This window comes from Corylus avellana, chromosome 8 (genome assembly GCF_965113065.1).
Source record: "Corylus avellana chromosome 8, dhCorAvel1.hap1.2, whole genome shotgun sequence".
NCBI classification, from domain to species: Eukaryota; Viridiplantae; Streptophyta; class Magnoliopsida; order Fagales; family Betulaceae; genus Corylus; species Corylus avellana.
In genome coordinates, this window is record NC_142497.1 from 20,058,578 (window position 1) to 20,084,256 (window position 25,679).

At 34.7% G+C, this 25,679-nt stretch overlaps 4 protein-coding genes across 10 annotated transcripts; 2 read left to right on the forward strand and 2 right to left on the reverse strand.

Annotated features, from left to right (window-relative positions):
- Positions 1-4,580: 4,580 nt before the first annotated feature.
- Positions 4,581-7,037, forward strand: LOC132163304 (scarecrow-like protein 14). 3 transcript variants are annotated; one of them, XM_059573543.2, is made up of 2 exons: positions 4,581-5,374; positions 5,468-7,037. In XM_059573543.2, the coding sequence occupies exons 1-2, from the start codon at positions 4,929-4,931 to the stop codon at positions 6,909-6,911; spliced, it is 1,890 nt and encodes a 629-aa protein (XP_059429526.1). In that variant the 5' UTR covers positions 4,581-4,928; the 3' UTR covers positions 6,912-7,037. The 3 variants fall into 3 exon arrangements, with proteins under 3 accessions (XP_059429526.1, XP_059429525.1, XP_059429527.1); XM_059573544.2 differs by having other exon boundaries at positions 5,162-5,374; positions 5,446-7,037; XM_059573542.2 differs by having other exon boundaries at positions 4,581-7,037.
- Positions 7,038-7,710: 673 nt separating this feature from the next.
- LOC132163305 (scarecrow-like transcription factor 11 (SCL11)) lies at positions 7,711-13,236 on the reverse strand. The gene is made up of 5 exons (XM_059573545.2): positions 13,027-13,236; positions 12,736-12,836; positions 10,026-10,107; positions 9,862-9,935; positions 7,711-8,216 (listed from the first exon to the last, which is right to left on the reverse strand). The coding sequence occupies exons 1-5, from the start codon at positions 13,066-13,068 to the stop codon at positions 7,961-7,963; spliced, it is 555 nt and encodes a 184-aa protein (XP_059429528.1). The 5' UTR covers positions 13,069-13,236; the 3' UTR covers positions 7,711-7,960.
- A 2,687-nt stretch (positions 13,237-15,923) lies between these two features.
- Positions 15,924-18,910, forward strand: LOC132164247 (ubiquitin fusion degradation protein 1 B). 5 transcript variants are annotated; one of them, XM_059574712.2, is made up of 10 exons: positions 15,924-16,136; positions 16,335-16,387; positions 16,761-16,832; positions 17,169-17,193; positions 17,314-17,346; positions 17,487-17,608; positions 17,700-17,830; positions 17,945-18,168; positions 18,279-18,523; positions 18,623-18,910. In XM_059574712.2, exons 2-10 carry the CDS (start codon positions 16,385-16,387, stop codon positions 18,719-18,721), a joined length of 954 nt encoding a protein of 317 aa, XP_059430695.2. In that variant the 5' UTR covers positions 15,924-16,136; positions 16,335-16,384; the 3' UTR covers positions 18,722-18,910. The 5 variants fall into 5 exon arrangements, with proteins under 5 accessions (XP_059430695.2, XP_059430697.2, XP_059430698.2 ...); XM_059574714.2 differs by lacking the exon at positions 17,487-17,608 and having other exon boundaries at positions 16,761-16,850; XM_059574715.2 differs by lacking the exon at positions 17,487-17,608.
- Positions 18,911-20,126: 1,216 nt separating this feature from the next.
- Positions 20,127-23,544, reverse strand: LOC132163939 (Haloacid dehalogenase-like hydrolase (HAD) superfamily protein). Its single transcript, XM_059574322.2, has 9 exons — positions 23,416-23,544; positions 22,574-22,648; positions 22,419-22,484; positions 22,169-22,266; positions 22,035-22,072; positions 21,837-21,924; positions 21,396-21,719; positions 20,801-20,866; positions 20,127-20,532 (listed from the first exon to the last, which is right to left on the reverse strand). The coding sequence occupies exons 2-9, from the start codon at positions 22,632-22,634 to the stop codon at positions 20,377-20,379; spliced, it is 897 nt and encodes a 298-aa protein (XP_059430305.1). The 5' UTR covers positions 22,635-22,648; positions 23,416-23,544; the 3' UTR covers positions 20,127-20,376.
- Between the last annotated feature and the right edge of the window lie 2,135 nt (positions 23,545-25,679).

Sequence of the window (25,679 nt, forward strand, 5' to 3'; positions counted from 1 at the left end):
CAACTTGAAGATACTAGGAACAAGTTTTGGAACCTAGCCTGTTTCAGGTTCTATAGTTGATGTTTGATATATATGGGATATTCAATTCTTGAATCTTGATCAAGATTGGGATGCAAGACCATGCCTGCTTGCTATGAGGTGTTTAATCCATAGATTGTGGATAAAACATTTTCAGACAAGGTAGCATTGACAGCTAGCCACATCAAATAGTTGCTCCTGTCAAGTTTCTCCGAGATAAAATTGGGTGAAATTTGGAATGAAAATGGTTGGATTTGTGGAAGAAGATGAAGAGGATGAACCTGCAGAAGTGTTTGAAGAAGCCACAACAATATATAGTTTGGTTAGGGTTATGATACCATGAAAAACTTGTATTTCAGTGAAGTCTTACAAAGCTTAATTTACAAACAAATGCACAAGGCATTATATACAAGTGCACGTTAATCTAAAAACATAATGATGGAATGCTAATTACAAAGATATCCCAACAACATAAATATTAATTAGCTAAAGTTTAGCTAAAGAACACCATTTCTTTTCTTTTTTTTCAACTTTTTAAAAACATCTACATTCAGCATTTTAGCTATCTACTACAAGAAATTGTGGCATTAGCCGCGGTGACCTAAAAGTCACTATTACGACATTTTCTTGCTACTATGGTCTAAGGAGCTTATTTATTTATTTATTTTTTGTAATGTCTACTTTCACTTTTTCAGAGAGAGAACAAGGTTTTATTATTATTATTATTATAGACAAAGTTTTCCTTCAAATTAGGTTAGAGGAATTCCCTTCAACCTAGTTTATAAAAGTGTCATGCACGTGTCCATTGAACATATGAGATATGCATGTTTTTTTAATAGTATGGACAAAGTTGGAATAACTTTTATTAAAAACTCAAGTGCACCTCATATGTTGCTAAAAAAATAGACACGTGTCACTTTTATATACTAGGTTAAAGAGAATTCCTCCAATCCAGTTTAGAGAAAAAATTTGTCCTATTATTATTAAGGATTTGTTGAGCTATAGTACTCAACAAATTTGTGGAGTACTTAGCACTGTAGGAGCGATCAACAAATCTTTAGCCATTTTTTTGGGCCGGATTTAAGTCTTTTTGAGAAATTTTTGTTATGAGATTAGCCAAAATAACTTTTTGACTATTTTGTTGAGATGAATATGAGTGCTCTAATACCTTAAGTTAAAGTCTCATTAAAAAACTCTAAAGTATTTATTTCTCCACTACCAAAAATTATTAAATATTATCCTAATATCTTATGTTTAAGGCTAGTTAGAAGTATTTTTGAGGTATTTATTTTCATGATATCTAAAAAAAAAAAAAAAAACCTCATGAAGCCTCTCTCTCTCTCTCTCTCTCTCTCTCTCTAGTGAATTACATTTTTTTTTTCTTTCTTTTGATGCAATCTTTGTAGATTTCAAAATCTTAATTACCTGCCGGCCTCTAGCTAGGTCATACTTGTGTAGTAGGCAACTGGGTAAGTCCTTGACCAGAGGGTTGTAGATAATTCAATGGAAAATTAACCTTATTGGTGGAAAATTTTCTATTATTTAAAAATGAAAAGGTCTAAGTCACAGGGTGCAAGGGAAAGAATATCCATCATATAAAGATAGGATGAATATGGTCCATCATAGACATCAAACATATTGCTGATGCAGACCAGCAGTCGTCTACTGTATCAAAAACGTGTAGCCAGTGGAGCTTATTTTCCGTGTTTGGAGGCTTTAAAGAAATGCTAGGGTTTGGATGCTTGGATGAGCTGATCACAAGAAGGGTCCAAATCCAGATGCAGGCTTGTGTGTAGATTTTGTCTAATCTTTTGGCCCCTTTTTTTTTTTTTTTTTGCGGATAATAAGAATTTATTCATTAATTTTTTTTTTCTCTTCTCCAAACAAAAACAATCCAAACACAAAACACTCATAAAAAAAAATAATAATAATAATACAAAATACAAAAACAGTTTCTATTTTTATATCATAGCATAACACTTAAAAATTAAAAAATTAAATTTTTTTTTTTTTAAAAAAAAAAAAAAACTTAAAAAAGTCTTTTTAACAAAGCCATGATATATTTTCTTTTTCTTTTTCTTTTTCTATCCAATAACAAGTGCTACTTTATTGCAAATGCTGCTGAAAGAACACCCTATGTCGATTTGAGCTCGTCATATATATTAGCACCCAAAATGGGTTACCAGGCTCAGGGAGATAAAATCAAGGTGTATATATATATATAATTGAATAAATGTATGATGAAATACAGATTTATCATGATAACTTATTGATAAATTAAATTTTAAAAAAAAATTATAGATTAATATTGCGATGTGTTAGAGAAAAAAATATTGTTTTAATATATAGAAAGTTGATTTTCACGTCAATGAGAAAACTTATAATTGAGAATACTATTTGACGTAGACGTCCAAGGTATATATATATATATATATATATATATATATATATTAAGTCATTTTCAGATTTTTATGCCTTTTTGAATTGAAAAGTTATTTTTCCCGTGGAGTTTGGACACGAAAACTGGTAGGTCTGACTAGTGACTAGGCCAGTAACTTTTGGCTGCTGGTGGACTTCTTCTAACCTTTATTCGTCACATCAAAGCTTATCAACATCTCTTCTCGATCCTTCTTTAATTAAGTGAAACATATATATATATATATATATATATATATATAGGAATTTATTCGCAGCAAGCAAACGGGGTAAAATTCTTTTTTGTTTTTTAATTTTTCAAATATATATTGAGTTAATTTATATTATAATATGCAGTATGAAAACATTTCTTCTGATAAACAGGATATAACATCAATTTTATTATCAATCTTGCTCAAAGTCAAGACCTCTATCTCTATATGTCACGCTATTTAACATGCAATGGCTTGCATTGTTACATATTTCCCTTTCTACGATATATATATATATATATATATATATATAAAAGAAAAGAAAATAAGCTATTCTAATTGTAGATTTCAATTTTCAACCTATCCAGGCTTGAAATCTTAAAAGTCAACAAATGCAATGTGCAAGAAAAGGATCCATCATCCATGCTACGTGGGATGGGATGAATCTGGTCAATCGGAGGATCAATCTCCGACAAGGGGACTGTCGTTTCTCTGCCGAAAATAGAATTCATCAGACCCATCTTTTCTTAATTAGTTAATGATAATGTTGGCCATTTGCAGGCGTCGGCTGTAGTAGTGGGCCGCCACCCATTACGCCAAAAAAAGCACAACTTTTATGAATGTCTTTCTGGGTGGGAAGAGGGACCGGTGTCTCTTCAAAATCTCAGAGGTTAAATACCTTTCTTTTTAACACGTGCTTTGACTACTCGCTGTTAATATATATATATATATATAATAGTCATCTCAATTTGTAAAAATATCATAAATAATAAATTGATATTTTTCCTTCATACTTATGATATTTTTCATAAATATCATAACCCAATCATTTACGAAAAACCTAAACTGAGCATTTCAGGAGAGAGCCCACATGAAGTCCATGGAGAGACAGAGACGTGGGTGGTAAGTTATCTGGATTCAGCGGGGAGTCTAACGCGATATTAGTTGGAGATAAGTCAAATCAAATGGTATAGGTGAAGAATGAATGATAATTAATGTTTGATTAATCCAACCTATTTGATCCGACTTACATGCTGTTATTTTAATGCTGTAGTTTAATTAACGGTTAAGATTGAATTTTAAAATCGTCTTACTTTTAAAAAATTTTAATAAGAGAAAAAAATGAAAAGAGATTTTAAAAAATTAAATCTTAACCATTGATTAAACTACAACATATCTAATAATTTTGCTCTTTTATTGCATGTTATGAATCTAGGTTACTCCAAACAGAAAGGATTTGTTTTCACCTAAGATTTTGTTTTATTGAATTAAACCACTTATACCCACTTGGACAACTCTATACCCACTTGGACAACTCTATAGCATCATATCACATTTTTATTCTATTTTGTTGATCATTTTTTTTTTCTTTTAACAAAAACTAATTTAAAGTTTGATTGGCATATTAACAAAATAAGATAAAAATATACTTTCGATATTATTTTTATTTAAATATAAATAAATGAATGAATAATGACAAGAAGTACGATACAAAAGATGACTAAGACATATATATATATATATATATGATTAAAGAATGAAATAATTGAAGCCAATCGAAACAATGAGGTTTTATTGGCTTTTGCCCAATAAAAAAAAAAGGGGTTGGGTTGGCTTTATCTCATTTAGATTCTTCATCATTTTCTTTATATATATATATATATATATATATATATATATATATCCAACTTTAATTAGTGGCAAATGATTCAACCCATCCAACCAAATAATCTTGTTTTGTTAACTCTCTCACATCAATTAACGGACCAGGATTCAACACGTACGTCACTCTTCAATACAATAATCCCGTGTTCACACTTTCAAAAGCGTGGTCAATTACTTGTTGATCAAGGTACTCTAGTTATCTGCCACGTAGACAACACAGACAATGATAAGTTCCACCTGGCTTCAACATTTACATACTACTATTTCCGTCACCCAAAAAGGGCTGGCGGCTGTCGTTTTGACCCTTTAAGTGTGTTTCCCAGAAGGTTCAAAACCTTGAGGATGGGGGGTTCCTTTTAGGTTCGATTAACAGGAGCCAGTGATCCCCTATCTTCTTTAAGCCTGCAGATACTGATCTTTACTCCAATTCTTTGATTACCCATGTTTTAGTTTCAACAGATTCTTTGATTTTCTTTTCCTGATCAGTATTCTTTCTTATCAGCCAAACAAAGAATTTTCACAGCTCTGTTTTTTCCACCAAGCTTCTTTTTCTAAGTCGTAGGTCTCAGAACTTGATATTAGAGTTGGGTTTCTTGAAAGTCAAATACTTGGGTCTTTATGGATACCCTTCTCGAAAGATTTCCAAGATCCATGAATAAATTCACATTCGACCATGGCTCAGTTCCACTGTTTTCAAATGATCATAATCTTGTAAATCGGTTTGATCAAGTCAGTGATGAATTTGTCAATCTGCCTAATGTCCGTCCAACCAATTCACGAGATTCTAGTGATTCGAGTGATCCATCTGACAGTGGTGACTTCTCCAATGTTTTCCTCAAGTACATAAACGAGATGCTTATGGAAGAAGACCTGGAGACTAAGCCCTGCATGTTACAGGACTGTCTGGCTCTCCAGGCTGCTGAAAAATCATTCTATGAAGCCCTTGTTCAGGAATCTCCTCCATCATCATCATCCAATCAACTTCATCCTGGTCATTTCCACCAAAACACCGAAAGCCCAGATTGTACTTCTCCTGCTGGCAGCAGTAGTGAGTGCACTAACAGGTATGCTGCTCCCTTCAAGTCCCTTCCAAATGGAAATTTTGAAATCATTGATTTAGAGAGCATCCCATCAGTGCCTGATCCAGAGAAAACCAGGGATGTGGTGGCAGAGGCAGAGAAGAATCGGAGGGACTCCTCAAGGGGAAAGAAAAATCATCAGCGCCAAGATGGAGACGATCAAGGAAGGAGCAACAAGCAATCGGTGGTTTATGCAGGAGACCCCGTGCCAATAGATCTGTTTGATAAAGTATTGTTGCTTTGTCCTAGTGAAGAAGACAGCTCTGCTTCGTGTGTTTCTCATGAATCTTCAGGAAATGGAGGAGGAAGCAGCAGAAAGTTCCAGCCTAATGCCAAAACAACGCGTTCGAAGAAACAGGGCAACAAGGGGGAAATAGTAGATTTATGGACTCTGCTTACTCAATGTGCACAAGCTGTGGCAAGCGGCGATCAAAGAACTGCAAATGAACAAATCAAGCAGATCAGGCGACACTCATCTTCCTCCGGAGATGGAAACCAGAGATTAGCTCATTACGTCGCAAACGCCCTCGAGGCGCGCTTAGCGGGCACAAGGGTGCCTGTTTATACAGCCCATGTGAGTAATGGAAGATCAGCTGCCGACATCTTGAAAGCCTACCAGGTATACGTTAAAGCATGCCCTTTCAAGAGAATGTCAAATTTCTTCGCTAATCGAACAATCAGGAAACTTACGCTATCCCAGAAAGCATCAAGAATTCATATAATTGATTTTGGGATTCTGTATGGATACCAATGGCCCTGCCTCATCCAACGGCTCTCTGAAAGGCCTGGCGGAGCTCCCAAGCTTCGCTTGACGGGGATTGAGCTTCCCCAGCCGGGTTTTCGGCCCGCAGAAAGAGTTGAAGAGACAGGGCGTCGGTTAGAGAACTATTGCAAGAGATTCAACGTCCCTTTTGAATTCAGCGTCATAGCAAAAAAATGGGAAACAATTCAGCTCGAGGATCTCAAGATTGACGGAGATGAACTCACCGTTGTCAACTGTCTGTACCGTTTGAAGAACCTCCCTGACGAAACAATGGTGGCCAACAGCCCGAGAGACACGGTGCTGAAGCTGATCAAGAGAATAAACCCGGATTTATTCGTGCACGGCGTTGTCAACGGAACATACAATGCGCCCTTCTTTGCCACGCGGTTCCGGGAGGCGCTCTTCCACTTCTCCGCGTTGTTTGATATGTTTGACGCCAACGTGGCTCGCGACGATCGGAACAGGTTGAATTTTGAGAAGGAGATATATGGAAGGGATGTTATGAACGTCGTGGCCTGTGAAGGTCTGGAAAGGGTGGAAAGACCAGAGACTTACAAGCAGTGGCAGGTCCGTAATTTGAGGGCGGGGTTCCGGCAGCTCCCATTGGACCAGGATATCTTGCACCAAGTGCAGAAAACAGTGAAGTCAGAGTATCATAAGGATTTTGTGGTCGATGTGGATGGCCAGTGGATGCTGCAGGGATGGAAGGGGCGTATTGTCTTTGGTCTTTCTTTTTGGAAACCTGCTTCCAAGTTCTGAATAGTCAAATTAGATTTGAATCTATATGTTTTTTCTCTTCTTTTCTTTTTTCCTGAGCAGCACTGATGTTTGATAATTGATATGCTCACCCAGTCAATATAACTAGAAATTTTTATTGCATTGCCATCAGTATTACCTTTTGGGTTTAATTGGAATACTGTTCATATAGTTCATAAACAAAAACACATTCCACGTGTAAACACTAGAGATGAGTGTAAAATCACCCAGTGTCAAAAAAGTTTAAGGTTTTAAGATAACTAGATAAGCGTACTTGAAAAGAGTGCTAAAATATTAATTAAAACCGCATATAAAATGTCTTCCGTTTAGGAGTAACAAGTCATTGCTCAAATGCAAGCACATAGCAAGGGGTAAGACATTCTGCAGAGAGTATCCATTAGACTGAAAACAGTTTAATGTGGTGGCAAATTCTGTAAGCCATGCACTTTACCACCAGGGTTTCCTTCGAAAGTTCAACCAGAAAAATTGCCTCCAAACCATCTTGAAAAGCCATGCACCAGAGTTGGATGGATTTGACTCAAGTGCTGTTAAAAAAAAAAACTATCAAAGATTCTCCAAAACAAATTAAAGTTATGAACCACAAAATTTCGAATATGTTTAAACCAGTGAAGCAAAAGAGTAATAATTATATTCATCACCCTCCTATCCTCCTCTCATCCCCACAAAGCCTATACAAAGTCTATATGGCATGGTCCCTCTAACTTAAAACTAATCTCTATGCAACAAATACTATGAAAAATCACACTACATAAACTTTGAAGAGATGGGAGGAGAATTACTCGAAGCAAAAACTAGTAAAATTCATGTATCTGAATTTGACTGTAGAATAGATGGAAGTTTTACATAATTCCATAAAGATTACCCACAAAATTCCAAATGGCAAACGAACTAAATTCAACCTTCTAAAATTAATGACTGGTTAATAAAACTAGTATAAAAACATAAGACAGGAGATTACAAATTCAAATTTTAGGACAGAAGCAAATAAAAAAAGAAATTGGCACAATTGTGAATGTGAACATTTAATATGCTCACGCCCTTTTGTGTTGACTCTTTGACGGTCTAAGAACACTCCAGTCCAGCTTTTGACCCTTGGGTTTCCTGAAGGAGCCTTTACTATTATTTGGTGCTGATTGTTCATTACTTTGAACATCTTTTGGTGATTTATTGGGATATTGTGTTTCAGACACTACTTCAGACTGTTTTCTTTTAAGATCTCCATTAGCCTCACGATTCGATTTATCCACGTTTGAACACCCTGCTTCATCCATTGGGGATCCACCTTCTCTGTAAAATGCAAATAAAAGGAAAAATATCAGATGTGTCATCAATGGTGGAAATAAGAATATGAATGTGTTCTTCTCTCAGTAAGTTTGCAAGCACATAGTCGTGATTTTTCTTTTATTGATAAGTTACACATACAACAGGAGGATCCTGAATCCTTGACCTCACTCTCCGACCCATTTTTATTAGGGGAGGAAATTCAATTTAAGCCAGAGCTCATTAACCTCATGGCCATAAAATTTTATCTTCACATCCCTCATTGTCAATTTGTCTACATGCGCTTGTTGAATTTTTCATGTTCTATTCACATATTTATCAAATTAAAGAGTCTGTATGTAACATCCAGCATCAGATTTCCCTTGTAAGCTCCACAATGAGAAACTTTATAATTTTCAGAAGAAATTGCCGTCTGTAAACCAATCAACTGGGTACTATCAGACATATATCCTTAAATATCTCAAAGCTATAGGCGTGTAATATAATATATGCAATTTTACCAAACCAGTAGAGACACTAAATTCCTAAAATATAACCATCTGACCCTTCCCTGCCAGTGCCGGGGGAAGGGGAGAGAGGCTGCAGGAAAACTGTCATAAACAAACAGTAAAGCATATAAGATGCAGCAAACTGCATAACAGTGAATTGCCATAATTCCCAACCCCAAAGCAAACTTTAGAGAAATTATTCACTGATTCATCTATATATTCCCAACTTCACTTAACAAAGCCTTGCGCCTTCCATCCCAAGTGGGGACTTCTGTTTCTGCAATTTAACTGTGGCAACAGTATATATTAGTTTTTCTTTAGGGAAAATACACTCCCCCGCAACCGCCCTTTTTCTAGCATTCTAGCACTTGTCATGAAATGAAAAAAAAAAAACAAAAAACAACAAAAAACAAAAAAACAAAAAACAAAAAAACCTGAAAAACTGAAGGGTGTGGTCTGGCCACTTGAAATGGTGAACGGGTGGCCGAAACACTCCCACAAAGCTGCAGGGCAGTACGGCCACCCCCAAAATGGTCAAGGGGTGGTCAAACGACCCCTACAAGGCAGTGGGGGTGCTTTGCCCACCCACAAAAGTGGTTAGGGGTGGCTGAACCCCCCCACCCCCACCCCTTGAGATATATATATATATTATGTTGTTTTATGCTGCTTCTTTTTTTTTTTTTGATAAGTAAAAATAGAAAATAAAAATACTGCTTCTTTTTTTTACGGGTAATTTTGGTAATTCAAGTAAAAAAAAAAGTCACATGTGCGTCACATGTGGCATTTTCCGTTCATTTTGATAGCATATGCTAACAAAGGGTATAACTTGCAACCAAGTAGTAGTTTGAGGGGGTTAAAGTTTGGTGACTAAGTGTTAAAGAGGTGTCAGTTTGGGAAGCTAAGTGTACTTTCCCCTTTTCTTTTTAAATATACCAATGTTTATTGCTTGCAGCCCTAGAATATAGAAAGTTCCAATTGTCATATTCTTGGGTTGAATAGACAACCCCATGATTGCATCATAGCACAGATAGTTAAATCATTTTTCATGACAGTAATCTCTAAATTTCTAAAACAAGTTTAAAAGCAGTTTGATACATTTTTCACAAAATGTGTGCAAGGAACTAGCATAACAAAAACATAAGATAATTTGAAAGTCAACCCACCTAAAAGATATTCCTCCACCTTGACTGCTAGAAGAAGTGGCAGACTCTGGGTTTGCTGTTGCTTCACTCAGTTTCTACCATGACAAAGGCTTTGCATGAGCAGGAAGTACGGGAGGTGAAAAGTCATTGTAAAAGTTTTCAGGTCACTTGACCTTTATACTCACATCAATAGAAGGATTAAAACTCTGAAACGACATGCGACCTTTAATTGCTCCAGGATGGGGATCACCTTCCACTATGACCACACTGCAAGTATACAGACAGCCATCCAAATGAAAGAAGTAAAAATATGAACCAAAGCATGTCAGAAAATATAAGTAAATAAGCAGCTCCAGCAGTAGACACAGCTATTCTATTATCCACAGCAACCATTGCTTATATAAAATTATGAAATCTTGTGTCAAATATTATAGGACATCAAAACAAAGCGTGTAGAAGATGAAGCTGTTCAAACATGGGTTGCAAGATGCTCCCACTCCACTGATGGCCACTGTACAAGTTAAAACATCTTGCATGTCACAATCTCCAATTTTGTTGGGTTAATTACCCTCAACTATCACTTATTTACACATTGCCCCCACAAACTACCACATGTCACACTCAACCCCTTTAAACTACCATTAGTTGGCAAAAAAGCTCTTTTGTTATGCCAGATCATTAAAAGGGACGGATTTTCAATCACATGCCATACACATGCAATTTTTAGAAGTAAAATGATGAAATACCTTGAGTTTATAAACTAAATTTACTTAAATACCCTCAAATTCAAATTCAAAAAAATAAAAAAAATAAAAAAAAATAAAAAAAAATAAAGGAAAGAAGACAAAAGAAGCAAAAACACCACCCCTTGAGTGGCCAAACCGCCTAAAACACCTGCAGGTGGCGGCCAGACCCCCCTAGGTGATTTGGGGGTGGTTCAAGGGCCAAACCCTCGTGTTCTTTTTTCAAAAAAAAAAAAAAAAAAATTGTTTACTTGACGGCATTTTTGTGATTTTACATAACAAAAAAAAAAAAAAAAAATGAGCACATGCATGTCATGTGTGCTTTTTCTGTCAAATTTAACGACCTTGGTTAACGGAAGGGGTTTTTCGCCAATAATTGGTAGTTGAAGAGGGTTGAGTGTGACAGGTAGCAGTTCGTTAGGGCAACATCTAAATAAGTGGTAGTTGAGGGGGATTCAGTGTAATTAACCATTTTTTTAAGTAATCCGATGCACCTTTTCTATAATACACTGACTTGGATACCATACAGCCATACATAGTCTGCAGTACTGTAATATGTCTCCAAATTATTCCAATAATATCATTATGAAAGTGAATTTAATCTATATTATCCAAAAAATTTAAAGTTCGATGCTTATACCAAAAACAAGCAACGACATTCCTCTGGTCATTCTACACCATCCACAAAGGCTTAACCAATATATATAGTCCACATAAACTCCACTTCAAATGCCTAAAAATGTTTCAGATGCTGAGAAGTAAATTTGTGTTGAAAACCCCAAATGGTGAAGGAAAGTGCATCCTAAACAACAGTTGTAGTCTAAATATATTTAAAAGAGAATTTTCTTAGCAAATACATAGTGGGTGTCCTTTTATGGAAAAGGCGAAGATTGAATAATTTGAAGATGTTCATGTATGAATTTTCCCACGTTGAACTCATGAAGGGTGAGCTAGTCTATCAACTATATCTTTTTTCCCAGTTTCCCCAATCCCTCTGCCAGATGAGAAATGAAGTGACATCTCCTTATAATTTTAAAGAAAGAAAAAACACGTCAATATTGAAAGATGAGAATTGAAGGTGTAAGCAGGTGCTGCTTCCCTGAAATAAGCTAAAACTGCCAAAAATATTTCTTGGAAAATCGATACACTCATGGATCTCTCTACATGGTAAATACCACCCCATGAACTTTTCTCACCCACTGAGAATTTTTTCTAGCAACTTTCAGCTACCAAGCTTAATTTGTATGCATCTACGTAACCATATATCCCCATTAATTAGCCACACAGAAACACTAGCAAAGTGCAAGACTTATTGAGATTGCCCATATGATTCAAAGGCAAATGGAAAAGTTTATCAGATGTCAATATGGTCTATAATGTTATTTCTCATTCTTCTTCAGCTTTTTCTCCTAGACTTCTAACTACAATTCAACTTCCATGCCTCACATAATCTTAGAGAAAGTAGTGCATGAAAGGGTCGTCTATTAGCAAACTTATATCACCTGCAGCCTATGGATTAGAGTAAGAACGAAACAAGTATACTTTCTTTTATAAGTAATCGATTTATTATTAAAAGCGTAAGGCGCCTCGGTACACAGGAAGTGCACAAGAGAAACCAACTAACTAAGAGGAGCAAAAAGAACAAGAAAATCATAATAACTAATCACCAAATGGGAGAATTCATCCCCTATTTAAATTAAATATTTTACTTGTTGAGCCTCACCTACTAAAGGGGAGTTTGAGCCCATATATGAAGGAGAGTGTTAAAAGTATTAATTAAATTTACCCATTCCAATCAGCTAAAGCTTTGAGATAAGTAGTAATTTAGCATAGCCAAAAGCTGCTCAATGGCAATTGTCGTCAGAACCACCCAATATTACACAACCAACAAATCAAATGATGAATCGAGACCTACGGACCACTTTATAAGGACAACGCAAGAAAGCAATACACTCCAAAATCCAACGTATATACTCATGCTAAGCTACGCAAAATATCAGTCACATATGAACCAAAAAAAAAAAAAAACTCACAACTGCACATAAAATAAATTCCAAAAAGCAAAATAGCACTGCGCCCTTTGCAAAATCATATAGTAATTAAAAAAAATTAAAAAATTAAAAATTAAAAAATAGAAAGAAAGAAAAATTACCACTTTCTATTAACTGTAATAGGGGAAGTCAAATTCCCATCAGGCTTGACCTCTTCCTCTTTCTTGGTATTTTCCTCTCTCGCAGCTGCCCTTTGCATGAACTAATAAAATAAAGAAAAGAACTTACAGACTAGGAATTTATAGCAAATATCGAAAATTAAAGAATGCCCAGAGGAATTTAAGCAAAACCCAGTTCAAGAATTAAGAGGATTTATCTAAATTTTGCATAAAGAAGCTAGTACAGACTATTTATAAAGGAAATAGGAGCAAGGTCGTATTTTTTTGCTTTACCTTCAAGTTCTTCAGAGTGCTAGAAAGCTCGCGCTTGGCCATTTCAGCTTCTGGGTTTTCACAAGAAAACCTCAAAACAACAACTTTAGCCCACCTCTCTCTCTCTCTCTCTCTCTCTCTCGCCTCACAGTGCAAGAAAGATTTTTTCCGTGTTCTGCGCGAGGAAAAACGAAGAGGAACAGGGATTTGAAAATATCCGATTTGTCCCTGATAGAGTAGGAGTAGGACATAATATTGGGCTAGATTAGGCCTGGGCTAGGCCGAAGTTCAACCCAAGCTTAATCAGGAAATAGTTCATGAATTTGGACAACAATGGGCCAATAGAAAATCTAAATATGCTTATTTTGAGAAAGAATATGCTACACAATATATTTTTTTGGCTCGTTTAGTTCGCGGAATGATTATTCCATCAGGAAAATGAATAATTATTCTTGAGAATAAAAGAATATGAAATAGAATAGCTATTCATATTCCTTAGTTTGATTGAAATACTAAAATAGAGTGCGAAATGGAATAACCATTCATATTTCTTTGTTTGGTACAATCCAATAGGATGGTAAATAGTATTATATTGTAATCAAATTTTCTAAAATGCCCGTATAATACAAATATAATTTATTTTTATTAAGGACTTTTTTTTTTTTTTTTGAAACATAAACAACTATACTGAATTTTTTTATTTTTTATTTTTTTTAATTTTGCCAAGTATATGGCCTTTCTTTTTTCTTTTTTCTTTTTTTTTTTTCAGTTATGCTACAAAATTATTTATAAAAATAAATAAATAAATAAAAAGCACATAATCATCATATCACAATTTATAAGGTATAATACAGAGCCAACACATGAGAAAGATCCTCCTTTGTAACCTTTCCCTCTTTCTATTAAAAAAAAAAAAAAAAACACAGAAGGATTACAAAACCAGGCCAGCAAGAAACATAAGAAGAAAAGGAGCACTAGAATAAGTAGTTTTAGAATATTCAAACAATGATAGCTTTTCCCTCTCCATTTTCCAACCTCCTTAACATACAAAAAGGTCATTGACAAATTCATTTTTGTTTTCAGAGTCAAACAAGTTTTTTAGTGGGGCTTGGTTTTTTCGCAGCAGCAAACGTTAATCGCAAGTCAAATGGTCTTGTTTGTGTCACTGTCATGCATGTTGCAGTCCGAAGCAAATTATATGTTTGTTTATATAACAAAGGGTTACAATATAATATAAGGTAGAAATAAATTCTTGCTAAACCTTTACAAATGAAACCTTTTTTGCTTGTGAGCCTAAGAATCAGATTACATTAATCTGTACAACAAAAGTCTACTCTACTTTTCTACAATACAGTTAGGTGTGGCTCTAATCGGCTCCACATCAAAGAGACCCTATGCTGGTTTCATAAGCAGAAGCAACAGATCATAAACCCACCTTTCTATGGTTAAATTAATTAAAAGAGAAGAAGAAGAAAAAAAAAACTCAATTATTCTCATAGCTGCAATGCTAAATCTGGCTGTGGTGAATCAACCCGGCTAGAACTAGGAGATCCTGGAGACTGAAATCTGACATTCGAGTCTGGTGGAACTGAATTTGGTTTCTGAACAAAGCTCTTCAGCCTAGTTTGTCCGCTATAAGCATGGATATATATGATTCAATGAAGGTTAATTGAGCCAATACCAACAATCCTGACCACCAAGAAATTTTTCCATTTTTGAGTTAGGCATCCACTAGCATGTGTTAATTGTTAAGTATTTTGCTTTTAGGAAGCATAAGATCCTACACATTATGGTCCCGTTTTGGTTTGCGGAATAGACATTTGGATTGGATTAGCTAACACTAGATATAGTTAGTCCTTTGTTTGGTAACGCTCTATTCCTGAGAATAGTCTATTCTCATGAGACTATTAATCTCATACACACATGCTTATGTAAGCCACTAAAAAATGAGTGGTTTAGCTAATCCCTTCTTATGGAATTAAATTAATCGTGTAAGTTGCCACAAAATACCTCACTTGTGGGATTAAATTTCGTTCTTTTTCTCTTATTCTTTTATGTTTCGTTCTCTCTCTTTCTCTTTGCTCTTTGATTCTTCTAGTACAGTTTTTCTATTTTTTTATTTCTATTGATTCTCTATACCGTTTCTCTCTCATTTTCTTCTTTCGGTCTCTTTTTTTTTTTTTTTTTTTTTTTATTATTCTGTTTCTCCGTCTCTCTTCTCTGTACCGTTTCTCAGTTTTTTTTTTTTTTCTTCTTTGACGGAGAAACAGAGTCTACAAGGTTTTTATAAAATACAAATATATAATTTGTTTTTTGATTCTATGTATATTCTCTAACCATATATTTTTTTTATTTCAAGATTGAGCTTGATTTTGTTTTCTCCAACTATATTATTTTTATATAAATAATTTTGTAGCATAATTGCAAAAAAAAAAAAGAAAAAAAAAAGAAATTATAGTAAAGTTGTTTATGATTCAAAAAAAAAAAAAAAAGGAATGGAAGTCCTTAATAATATAAATTGTATTTGTATTATAATGGTATTTTAGGAAATTTAATCATAATATAATTTTATTCACCAACATATTGCATTGTACTAAACGAAGGTATTCCAGCGTTACATCCAAACAAAAGAATATGAATAGCTAATTTATTTCTTTTTATCTCACTTTATTATTGTAGCATTGTTAACTAACCCTTGGATCGTCATAGTTAAAAAATAAAAAATAAAAAAAAAGGTAATTATTTTCTCAAGTAAAATATTTTTTTTTTAAAAAAAAAAAAAAATTGTTTTGTATTTTGAAAAGGTTTTTAAAAAGTGTCTTGAGTCTTGAATTATTTTCTCCGGGCTTTTGGATGAGGCCTTTATAAGGTTGTATTGTAGGATTGTAGCGTCTGATACGTATATATATGTACATGTTGGACGCTCTCCTAAAAAGCCCGAGCCACCTTTTCAAATCACTCCACGAGTTTCACTCAACTATGAGACTTCCTTCACCGCTTAATTAGAATTTGGCAATATTCCATTCTTCCAATACCCTGATCATCATCACAATCCCCAAGGGTTCCAAGCAATTTTTTTTTTTTTTCTCTGATCTAAAGCTGTTGTTCTTTTTTGACATCGAAACAATCGGGTATAATCAGCTTTCCATTCTACATACTGCACTGTATCGATTTCTTTTTCGGGTTTTCTCTTTTACCTTTGTTTTCAATGGTTTTTGGTGTGTATACAGAATATCAATGCTATATGATTGATGGGATCTGGTGTGAATTGGGTTTTGTGTTTGCCCATTGTTTGCTTATTTCTCTCATTGTATGTTTGGATTTTGCAGGCTATAGGTAATCTTTAGTGTGGATTGGAAACTTCTCAACCGCATTAATCATGGTATGTTAATAACCCATGGTTGTATTCTTTGTTGTTTGTATTTGCTGAATTGTTATTTTTATAAACAATAGTCTTAAAAATTGTGGGAACCCAATTCTATGGAGAATGTTTTTTTTTTCTTTGTATTGGTTGTTACCTTGGTCAATTCAATCGATTAGCATGCCATGAATGTATGGAATACAAAATAGTGGCCCTTTGCATGTCTTGTGGAATAAGTAAGATTTCAGGGATGGTTTATTTCTGTGATAGCATCAGTTGGTGAGTAGCAATTAATGAGCTTATATGTTCTCTATATGAAACTTTTCAATTTTATATGTTGCTTCTGGCTCAGCTTTTGATCACTCATCGGACTGTTTGTTTTGATGGTTTATAGGCTTATGAAGACCGCAATAATTCAATATTTGAACGGATTTATCGATGTTACCCTGTCTCTTTCATTGAGAAGGTTTGAGAGTTACCATTGGTGAATTTCATTTACTTTACTATGAACAATTCTATTGGTTAAATTGGAAATGTTAGAATCATCTCTGTTGGACTCTAACTAATTATCCCAACACTCTGATTATAAGAATCTCTTGAAATTGGTTGTTAGATTTATAAGCTTACTAATTTGCATTATTGACTAAATTGGTATTTATAATAACTCATGACAAAGAGAAAAAATACTGATTTATACCCATAATTAGTTTTCACATTGTATACATGAGTTGGTCTAGTATTTACTCTTTAGTAAACTCTTGATTTTTGATTCCATTTTGGTTATTTCTCTGAATCTTTGCAGGAACATTTGGAAAAGGGAGATAAAAGTACGTTTACTGCTTGACCAATTGTGTGATAATATCCTCTGTTTATATGTTTATTTTCTCTTGATTCTTGATAGTTCTTAAAGCTGAAGTATTACTTACGAGGTTTCTTTTTGCTTCCAGTTATTATGCCTCCCTCAGCTCTTGATCGCCTTGGTAAGTCAGTAATTTATCTATTTTTAACCTATCCTTCTTTCTGTTTCCTAATGCTGATGCATTTCAGGTTTGCTTTTACCGATGTCGGTTTTTATCCCTGAAAACATCAACTAACACATTTTGTATTTTTTATGGTCCAGCATCTTTAGACATAGAGTACCCTATGTTATTTGAACTTAGAAATACTTCTACTGGACGAGTTAGTCATTGTGGAGTCCTAGAATTTGTTGCTGATGAGGGACTGATATATTTACCATGCTGGGTATAGTTTTTCTCTTTGATCTTCTAAAATGCTGTGGTTCTCCTGATGTTTTGCCTCTTATTTAGTGCTGCCTTTTGTTTTTCACTGCTAGATGATGGAAAACATGCTCCTACAAGAGGGAGACGTAGTGCAAGTGAAGAATGCCAGCCTAGCAAAGGGAACATACATGAAGCTGCAGCCCCACACCAAGGACTTCTTAGATATCTCCAACCCCAAAGCCATGTTAGTCAATTTGCCATTTTCATTTATGCCTTAGCAACAGCCTTGTTCTCTGTTTGCGCAGGCTGATGCATGTGTTAATCTTCATTCTTATCTTACCTCAATGTTCATATGCAGGTTGGAAAGATCATTAAGGGGCTACTCTTGTTTAACCACCGGTGATACCATCGTGGTTGCTTATAACAATAAGAAGTATTACATTGATATAATTGAAACAAAACCCTCGTCTGCAGTCAGTATCATTGAAACGGACTGCGAGGTTGACTTTGCCGCTCCTCTTGATTATAAAGAACCTGAAAAGCCAGCACCATCAGCTCTGTTGAACAAGAGAGAACCAGAAGGTTCTTTGCCTCTTCTTCTTCTTTATTTATTTTTTAAACCTTTCTTTTCGACACTTGCCCGGAAGGTTTGATTATTAACCTCTTGCCTTAAATTCTTTTTGGTATTTCAGTTGAAGACGAGCCAGCCAAAAAGATGGCCAAGACCAGCCCATTCACTGGTTCTGCGAGACGTTTGGATGGAAAACCCTTGACACAATCAGCTGCACCAGCTTCTTCTCCCATGCTTAAGCAGCACCAACCAGAGGGTCAAACTGGAACCAAGTATTCTAAGTCATCAAATCCTGCCTCACATCAACCCTCTGGAAGGCTTGTGTTTGGTTCAAATGCAAACAAACCTGAAAAGGAAGCACCAAAAGTATGTCTTTCTGTCGTGTAATAAAGCTGCCTCATTATTATTATTATTATTATTATTTGCATAACTGGTGCAAAAATTGATTGGCTTTTGTAATGTTAGGTTGCCCCAAAGAACAGCAATCAAGAGCCGCCACAGAAGAAGATGGAAGAGCCAAAGTTTCAAGCATTCACGGGGAAAAAGTATTCACTGAAAGGCTAATCATTGTTAAGCTTTTAATAGATAGGAGATAGAATCAAAGTCATTTTGGCAATGGAAGATCCTAAATTCCTAACCCTGCAGGTGTTCTGCATTAGCTTATAGTCATTATATATTTGGGTTTTTTATAAACCCAAAATTAATGATCTAGAATTGGTATGAAGCCCTGACAATTCAAACGGTATATTTCCCGACTCATTTTAGTATATAAATATAATTTTATATTAAAGTTGAAAAATTATAGTTCTTTGAAATGGTGGGGGTTCTTTATTTTATTTAAAATAAAAACAAGCTATGCAATGTACAAATCCCCTTGAATATGCTCAAGAACAATTTCCCATCTGGTATTAACATTTAGCAACTTCACAAATCTATTTGAGCCATTTTCTTTTTCTTTTATGTAACTTTTCAAGATTTTGTAATGATAAAACTGCTTATAAAGATATTGTTTTATGATTAATTCCTTTAAGGGGGGAAATTTTATCTATACTAGTAAGGTGAACCGTCAGAAAGTTTCTATCATTACTTTTGTCACTGAAAATTCTAAATTGTATCTTCTTTACAACGACAATAAATCAATATTACATAATTATTAATTTAAATAAATTAAATTATGTTCTTAGTAACCCTACTTTTGTATGCTCCCTAGTCTCCCTCCCCAATTCCAACCCCCCACCCCCCCTAAAAAAAAAAAAAAAAAATCCTATTAACTACACTAATTTCTTTTCTTCCTTATTTTTTCACTTTTCGGAGGACTAAATATGTTCAAGTAATATATTAATGTGTATACAATTATTTTATTTTTTTGGAAAAAATAATGTTGTTGTAACCTAAGGTGCATCTTTATGTCAATCTCAAGTTGGCCCAAAGACAATAAATCCACCGAACTTCATCGATTCCAAATGTGAACTAACTAAGTTCAGCAAGGTCGGTCAGACCCAATTCAATTCTAAGAAATGAGTGCACTATTTATAATTGAAAAAGTGTGTCGAGGAAAGTGAGCCATAAAATCAAATTCTGTTAGCCCTTGAGTCTCCCTTATCTAATTACACGCGAGAACACCCTTTTAAAAGAGTTGGGTCATTTAGAGGTACATCATAGTGACCCTCACTGGACACCGACGGGACATTATGAGCTTGCTTCCTCGTCTTACATACCCTTTTAAAAGAGTTGGGTCATTTAAAGGGTGACCTTCACTGGACACTGACAGGACACTATGAACTTACTTTCTCGTCTTACATACGCTCTTAGTTTAGAATTTGGCGTATGCTTAACTGATTCTTCAAAAAGCATTATAATGGGAGTCTACAACCGGACAAAGGAGGGAGAAGCATTACAGTAACCAGAAGAAGCTCATGATGAAACAGATTTGTTAATTTGAATCCACGAGCAAATCAACAATGATTAATTTTCGCTTAACATAACAAACATATTATTATTACAGCAGCAAAGCTGCTTTCTTCCATCTGTAATTCAGTAACATAACATCTCATCTTATTGAATATGGACGCTCAGGATTAAATACATAGGAGGTTTCCACTTTCCCACATCCATTTGTCAGGAGATGTAGGCTAATAAAATTAATCATACAGGCAGGGGTGTTAAAAAGGCCTATCCCCATATCCTTTTTGTTCACACTACGAACATATGATACAAAGCTAAGCCTTCACATATGTCTCAATTGCAACCTTCGCAGCATACCCAATGTTCTCAGACTTCTCTTCACCTTCCCAGAGCTCCGGCAACGCTTCCTTGATATTATGTATGCTCTCCAGTGCATAATCCGCGCCTTGACTCCGGTGAGAAGTGCCGACCTACACCCATGTATATCAAATTAATTATAATTATAAAAAAAATAAAAATAAAATCAAGTATTGATGGGTACTATCACATCAGCCAGTGAGACGAGAATGGAATAAGGTGGGTGTAGCATATAACATTCTAGATACAATTCAACAAGCACTTTGAAAATAATCTTGATGCAAGATTCATTTGTTGTTCTAGTGATGGCTTGTCAATTCATGGGGAATTTTGTTAATGGTATTTTGCGATCAGGTTAGTTGTTCAACGTCAATAGCTTACCAACACAGTGTGAAGACCCACGCGTTTCCCAGTCTGTATATTACGGATGCTATCATCAAAGAACAACTGCAAAAGGAAAAAAATTACAATGTCAATAAAAGATAGTGTGAGACTGGCAAAGAAGCAAAGATATACTAATTATGCAAAAGAGTTATAGAACATGGTGAGAAAATAAATGGTGCTAATTATCAGTATCAGGCAGGCTACATATGGTCAGAAAGATGAAAAAAAAAAAAAAAAAAAAAAAAAAGCAAATCCAATGGTGAATTCAACCCGTTAACACACCACCTATTGTTAGAGTATTAATTTAAGTGATCTACAATTTTCTATCGGTTTAAGCTTTTGGAATTCATGATGATTTAACATTGTATCAGAACAAAAATCATGCGTTCTCATTCACCCTCCCCACCCTCCTTCCCTCCCAATTTCAGTTAAATATTCAATGTGTTGAATTTTACTTGTTGAGAGGGAGTTTGAACTCATACGTAAAAAAGAATGCTAGAAAATTAAATTTAAATAATTAAGTTTACTATTTCCTGTCGGGATAAGCGGTGATTTAACACTATTCTTCAAGAAAATGGATTTATATTCTTACTGTTCTTTGAGGGTTGATGTTGGCTATCTTGAAAACTTCTTCATATGCATCCTCAAATGGTTTGCAGACAACTGGGGTCTTTGGAAGTACCAAACTAGCTTTAGGTTGACTCATATACTCGTCAATGTCAAAAGCTTCAGTGCTTGAAATGGTACTTGGTCTTGTGTCTCCCAATTCTGCGTCATCCTCTTCTGTAGGAACGACATTCCCTTCTTTGTTGTTAGAATTTAGAGTTTCAAAGCATATAATCCCTTCAAAGCAGTCCTCCAATCCAAGCTTGCTAAGCACTCTAGCAGCGTGGGCCTTGTCTGCATTCGTAAAAATCTATACAGAAAGACCATACATCATTATGAGAAGAAGAAAAAAGTGTTTAGCCACTCTCCCAGCAAACCAATTTTAGAAGAGCAATTTGTATATCTATAATGGGTGGGAGAAACTTACAACTTTCTGAACAGGCAGGCTAAGCAAAAGACTCCTCAGCACAGGGTCAGGTTTTAGCAAGTTGTAGGGCAATCTCCCATGAACATAACTGTGAAAAAGGAAAGTACGAGACGCCTAGAATAAACGTTTTTATATTTTGAATGACAACTAAAAGAAAAGAAAAGAAAGAAACAGCTGATGGAAATGAGGAATTGATACCTATGGAAGTCATCATATTCAAAGTTATAGCCAATAGCCTAAAAAAGAACCATAACAACACATTTATTGTCAATCTGCTGTATATTATATACGTTCTCAGAAACAATTTTTGAAAAAGAATACTAGGATCATACCCTGAGACCAGCCATCGTCGTCCCATAATCCTTGTACAAGGAAACACATAACTCAGGGACCTTCTTCTCCTCTATGCCAAGTTTTTTAAGCATATATTCTACAGTAGGGCATTCAAAGAAAGATTTCAAACTTATGATTACTGTTCTTCCAAATTAATACTGTGGATACATATAAGAAGATAAAAGAAACGATTTTTTTTTTTTTCCTTTAATTTCTGAATCCCTGCCTAAAATGTGATGCATGAATTACCTCGAATATTCTTGGTGACTTCTACCGACAAACCAGAACTAAAAGGATAAAGAGTGTCATCCAAATCTGAAAATTAGATACATCTAGTTGTCATGATCCACCACCTAGGTCAAATTCACAATCAATAAGAATTTGTGCATAGGAGGGAGGCTTACCAAATAGAAGACACTCATACTTCGGCTTTAGAGCTTGTTGGTACTGATCCTCGTTTTCCATTTTGATCTAGGAGGCTTCAAATTAGAAAATAAGAATGAGCATAAATACAGAAACAAACACCAAATAATGTCTCACAAATATATCAGCAAATTTTTTACATTTTCAAACTAAATATTTATAATGGTCAGAGATAGACAGAAAAAAGTTACAATGAAAGAGTCATTGCTTCAAAAAGAATCAAAACAGAAATAGGCACGGGACTTCTAATTCTCTAGAGAAGAAACCTTGCAATTAAGGTCAAAGCCTTGGCTTTGAATTTCCACAACTTAGAAAGCAAATGGGTTTTTCTTTTCATAAATGAAAAACTCATAGATTTAAAAATTGATTGAAGCAAATCAGATCCTCAGTAAAATGAGTATTTGTTCAAACTTCAAAAGGGAAAGAACATATGACATTCAAAATCCAGAAAACGAAACACTTGCTTTCAAATCAACATCTAAAATACTCAAAACTCCAATCATCAATACCCCAAAACTGAAACAAGAAAAAGCATTGAAAGTTCGAACATAAAAAAGTTAAGCATTTTGCATATATATATTTCAACAGAATGCATCACACGTACGAACAAAAAAAAAAAAGGCCCAGAAAATCACTACTTGTTTAATACATCAAACACAAACAGATGTACCAGATCCCACACACCCAAGTCCCCAAACAACTCGGCATTTGTTCCCAGATTACTGGAACTGGTTCAAAACGTTACACTTGAAGAAAATAAGCAACAAACACATTCTTTCCAAGAAACAAAATCATACATTGGACGATGAGAACAAGAACTTACCAGATCCAAAGTTGGCCGACACTTGAGCAATGGCGAAACAGAGAGAAGAGAGAAAGAGGGGGCAGGGGGGGCAGAGGATTGTGTTAAATGCGAAGCCGTTGAAACGTTGGGTGAAAGCGACTGAAACGGAAAGAGGTAGTAATACAGCAGGAAGGGACGATTTTCTATGATTGGAAATAAACTGAAAAGTGAGGAGCCATAACTTTTCAGACTTTGTACTACGTGGTCGTATGTTATTTTGACACGTTCCGTGCTCACGTGAGTTTCTGTCGTGTCTTGAGACAGTCCACGAATAATGCGAGGGGTTGACAAGTGTCCGTCTATTATTGGAGGAATGCTTCTTTTTTTTTGGGTGTTTTGTTTGCTGGGATATCACCGGACGCACGCGGTTAGCCACGTCTAATTAAGGTGAGAAAAGGAGAGGTCAAGGAATATCTTTGATTAACGTTAATTAAGCAATGACGACTTTTTTTATTTTTATTGTTGCATGAATAAGCAATGACGACTTTTTTATTTTTATTTTTATTTTTACAAAATTGTAACATGTGTTGATCTACTTAATTTATGTCTTTCAATTTTCAAATTAATAATGAAGTTCGCTTAGATTTAATTAATTTAATCCCCGATGCAATAGCAATTTACCTTAAATAAAACAATAGATGTCACTCATCAATTTTTTGTTTATGTAGGGTAGGATAAAGTTTTCTTTAGAAATTTTTTATTTTTTTTATTCAGCTTATTAAATTGATATATGTCTAAAATATATAAAAAGTAGGAGAAACTTTACAAAACTTCCTGAATTTTTACGGATTTTGAAAGTACCCTCTTGAAGTTCAAAAATTCTTAATTAAGGATATCGAACTTTTAATTTTTTCAATTACCCAATTTCGTTACAATTTTTTATTAAATATTGTCAAAATTTTCAAAATAGTAATTTTTTTATTGGAAAAAATAAAATAAAATATTTAAAGATTTATGCATTTATTTTCTTAAAAAATATATATATTTGCAAATTTTTTTGTAAAAAAAAAAAAAAAAAAGAAAAAAAAAAAGAGAGTATTTTAGAAGTTTTGAAAAAATTTAACGAAAAGTCCTAACATAATGGAGTAATTAAAAGTTCAATACCTTTAATTGAAAGTTTTTAAATTTTGAATGGTAGTGTCAAAATAAGTGAAAATTTAGGATGATTTTTTGAAATTTCTCATAAAAATTACATACATGTTTAGTGTGTGTTGAGACAATTGTCAACCCACGTAGCGACTTGATTTCAAAGCCTACTAAGAGTAAAAAATGGATCAGTGATGGAAGGCAGCGAAGTGGGGAGTATGACAGCCGTTTCACCTCTTATGCCTAAGTTAGAATTATATAGACAGTTGGGGCAGTGGGAAAACTTTTGTTCTCCCCCCTCCCTCCCTTGTCTTTTTGCTTATTTTTCTTTTGTTACAGGTTCAAGCCCCAATGCGCCGGGTATGCTGTCCACCATTTTTGTCGTGTCTTTTTCTGGGGTTGATGGGGTTCTTGGATCAGACTATTCAAAGCTCGATTTACGCCCCTCTGTCAAACCCACCTCAACACGCGCCACTCCACCGCGCACACTGACCCCACCCACTTCCAACAGCACCTATCATTTCTGATTCTGGCAACCCCGCAATGGATCGTGACTCGCACACGCCTACATGTGGTTTTTTTGCTTTTTGGCTAAAATCATCCGGCAGCCTTCCTCCTGTGGTGTTTTGTGGGATTTTGTGCTTTTTTTTTAATTTTTTCTTGTTTTTCTATTTTCCTTGTATTTTGTGGTCCTGACCTGTTAGGTTGATGATGTGAATAATTTCCTAACTTGGGAATTGAGGAGGATGAATTTTGAAGAGGAGAAAGTATTGTGTGGCACCAGTGTGTAACATCGTGAGTGAGTCCATTAAGCTTGAATGACATTATTTCGTCTTCTAAAATGATTTCTTATCATTAAATATTGTTATAATTCTCATAATTGTTATAATCTCAAAATATGTGTCTATTCAACTTTACCAAGACGTCAAGACAGACTCTCAACTAAATGATGCATTCCAAATTTTCCAGGTGCGATGATCAACTCCACATTGGTAAATTAAAATGATGCGTTTTAGTTGCTTTATCAAAAAGCCTTACTTTTTCTTTTGTCACCATTACATGTAAAGAGAGTGGTTGGTAAATTTTGTTAATTTTTTTTTTTTTCTAAATTAATACTTATTTCTATATATATGTATATTTTATATTTTGGGAATTAT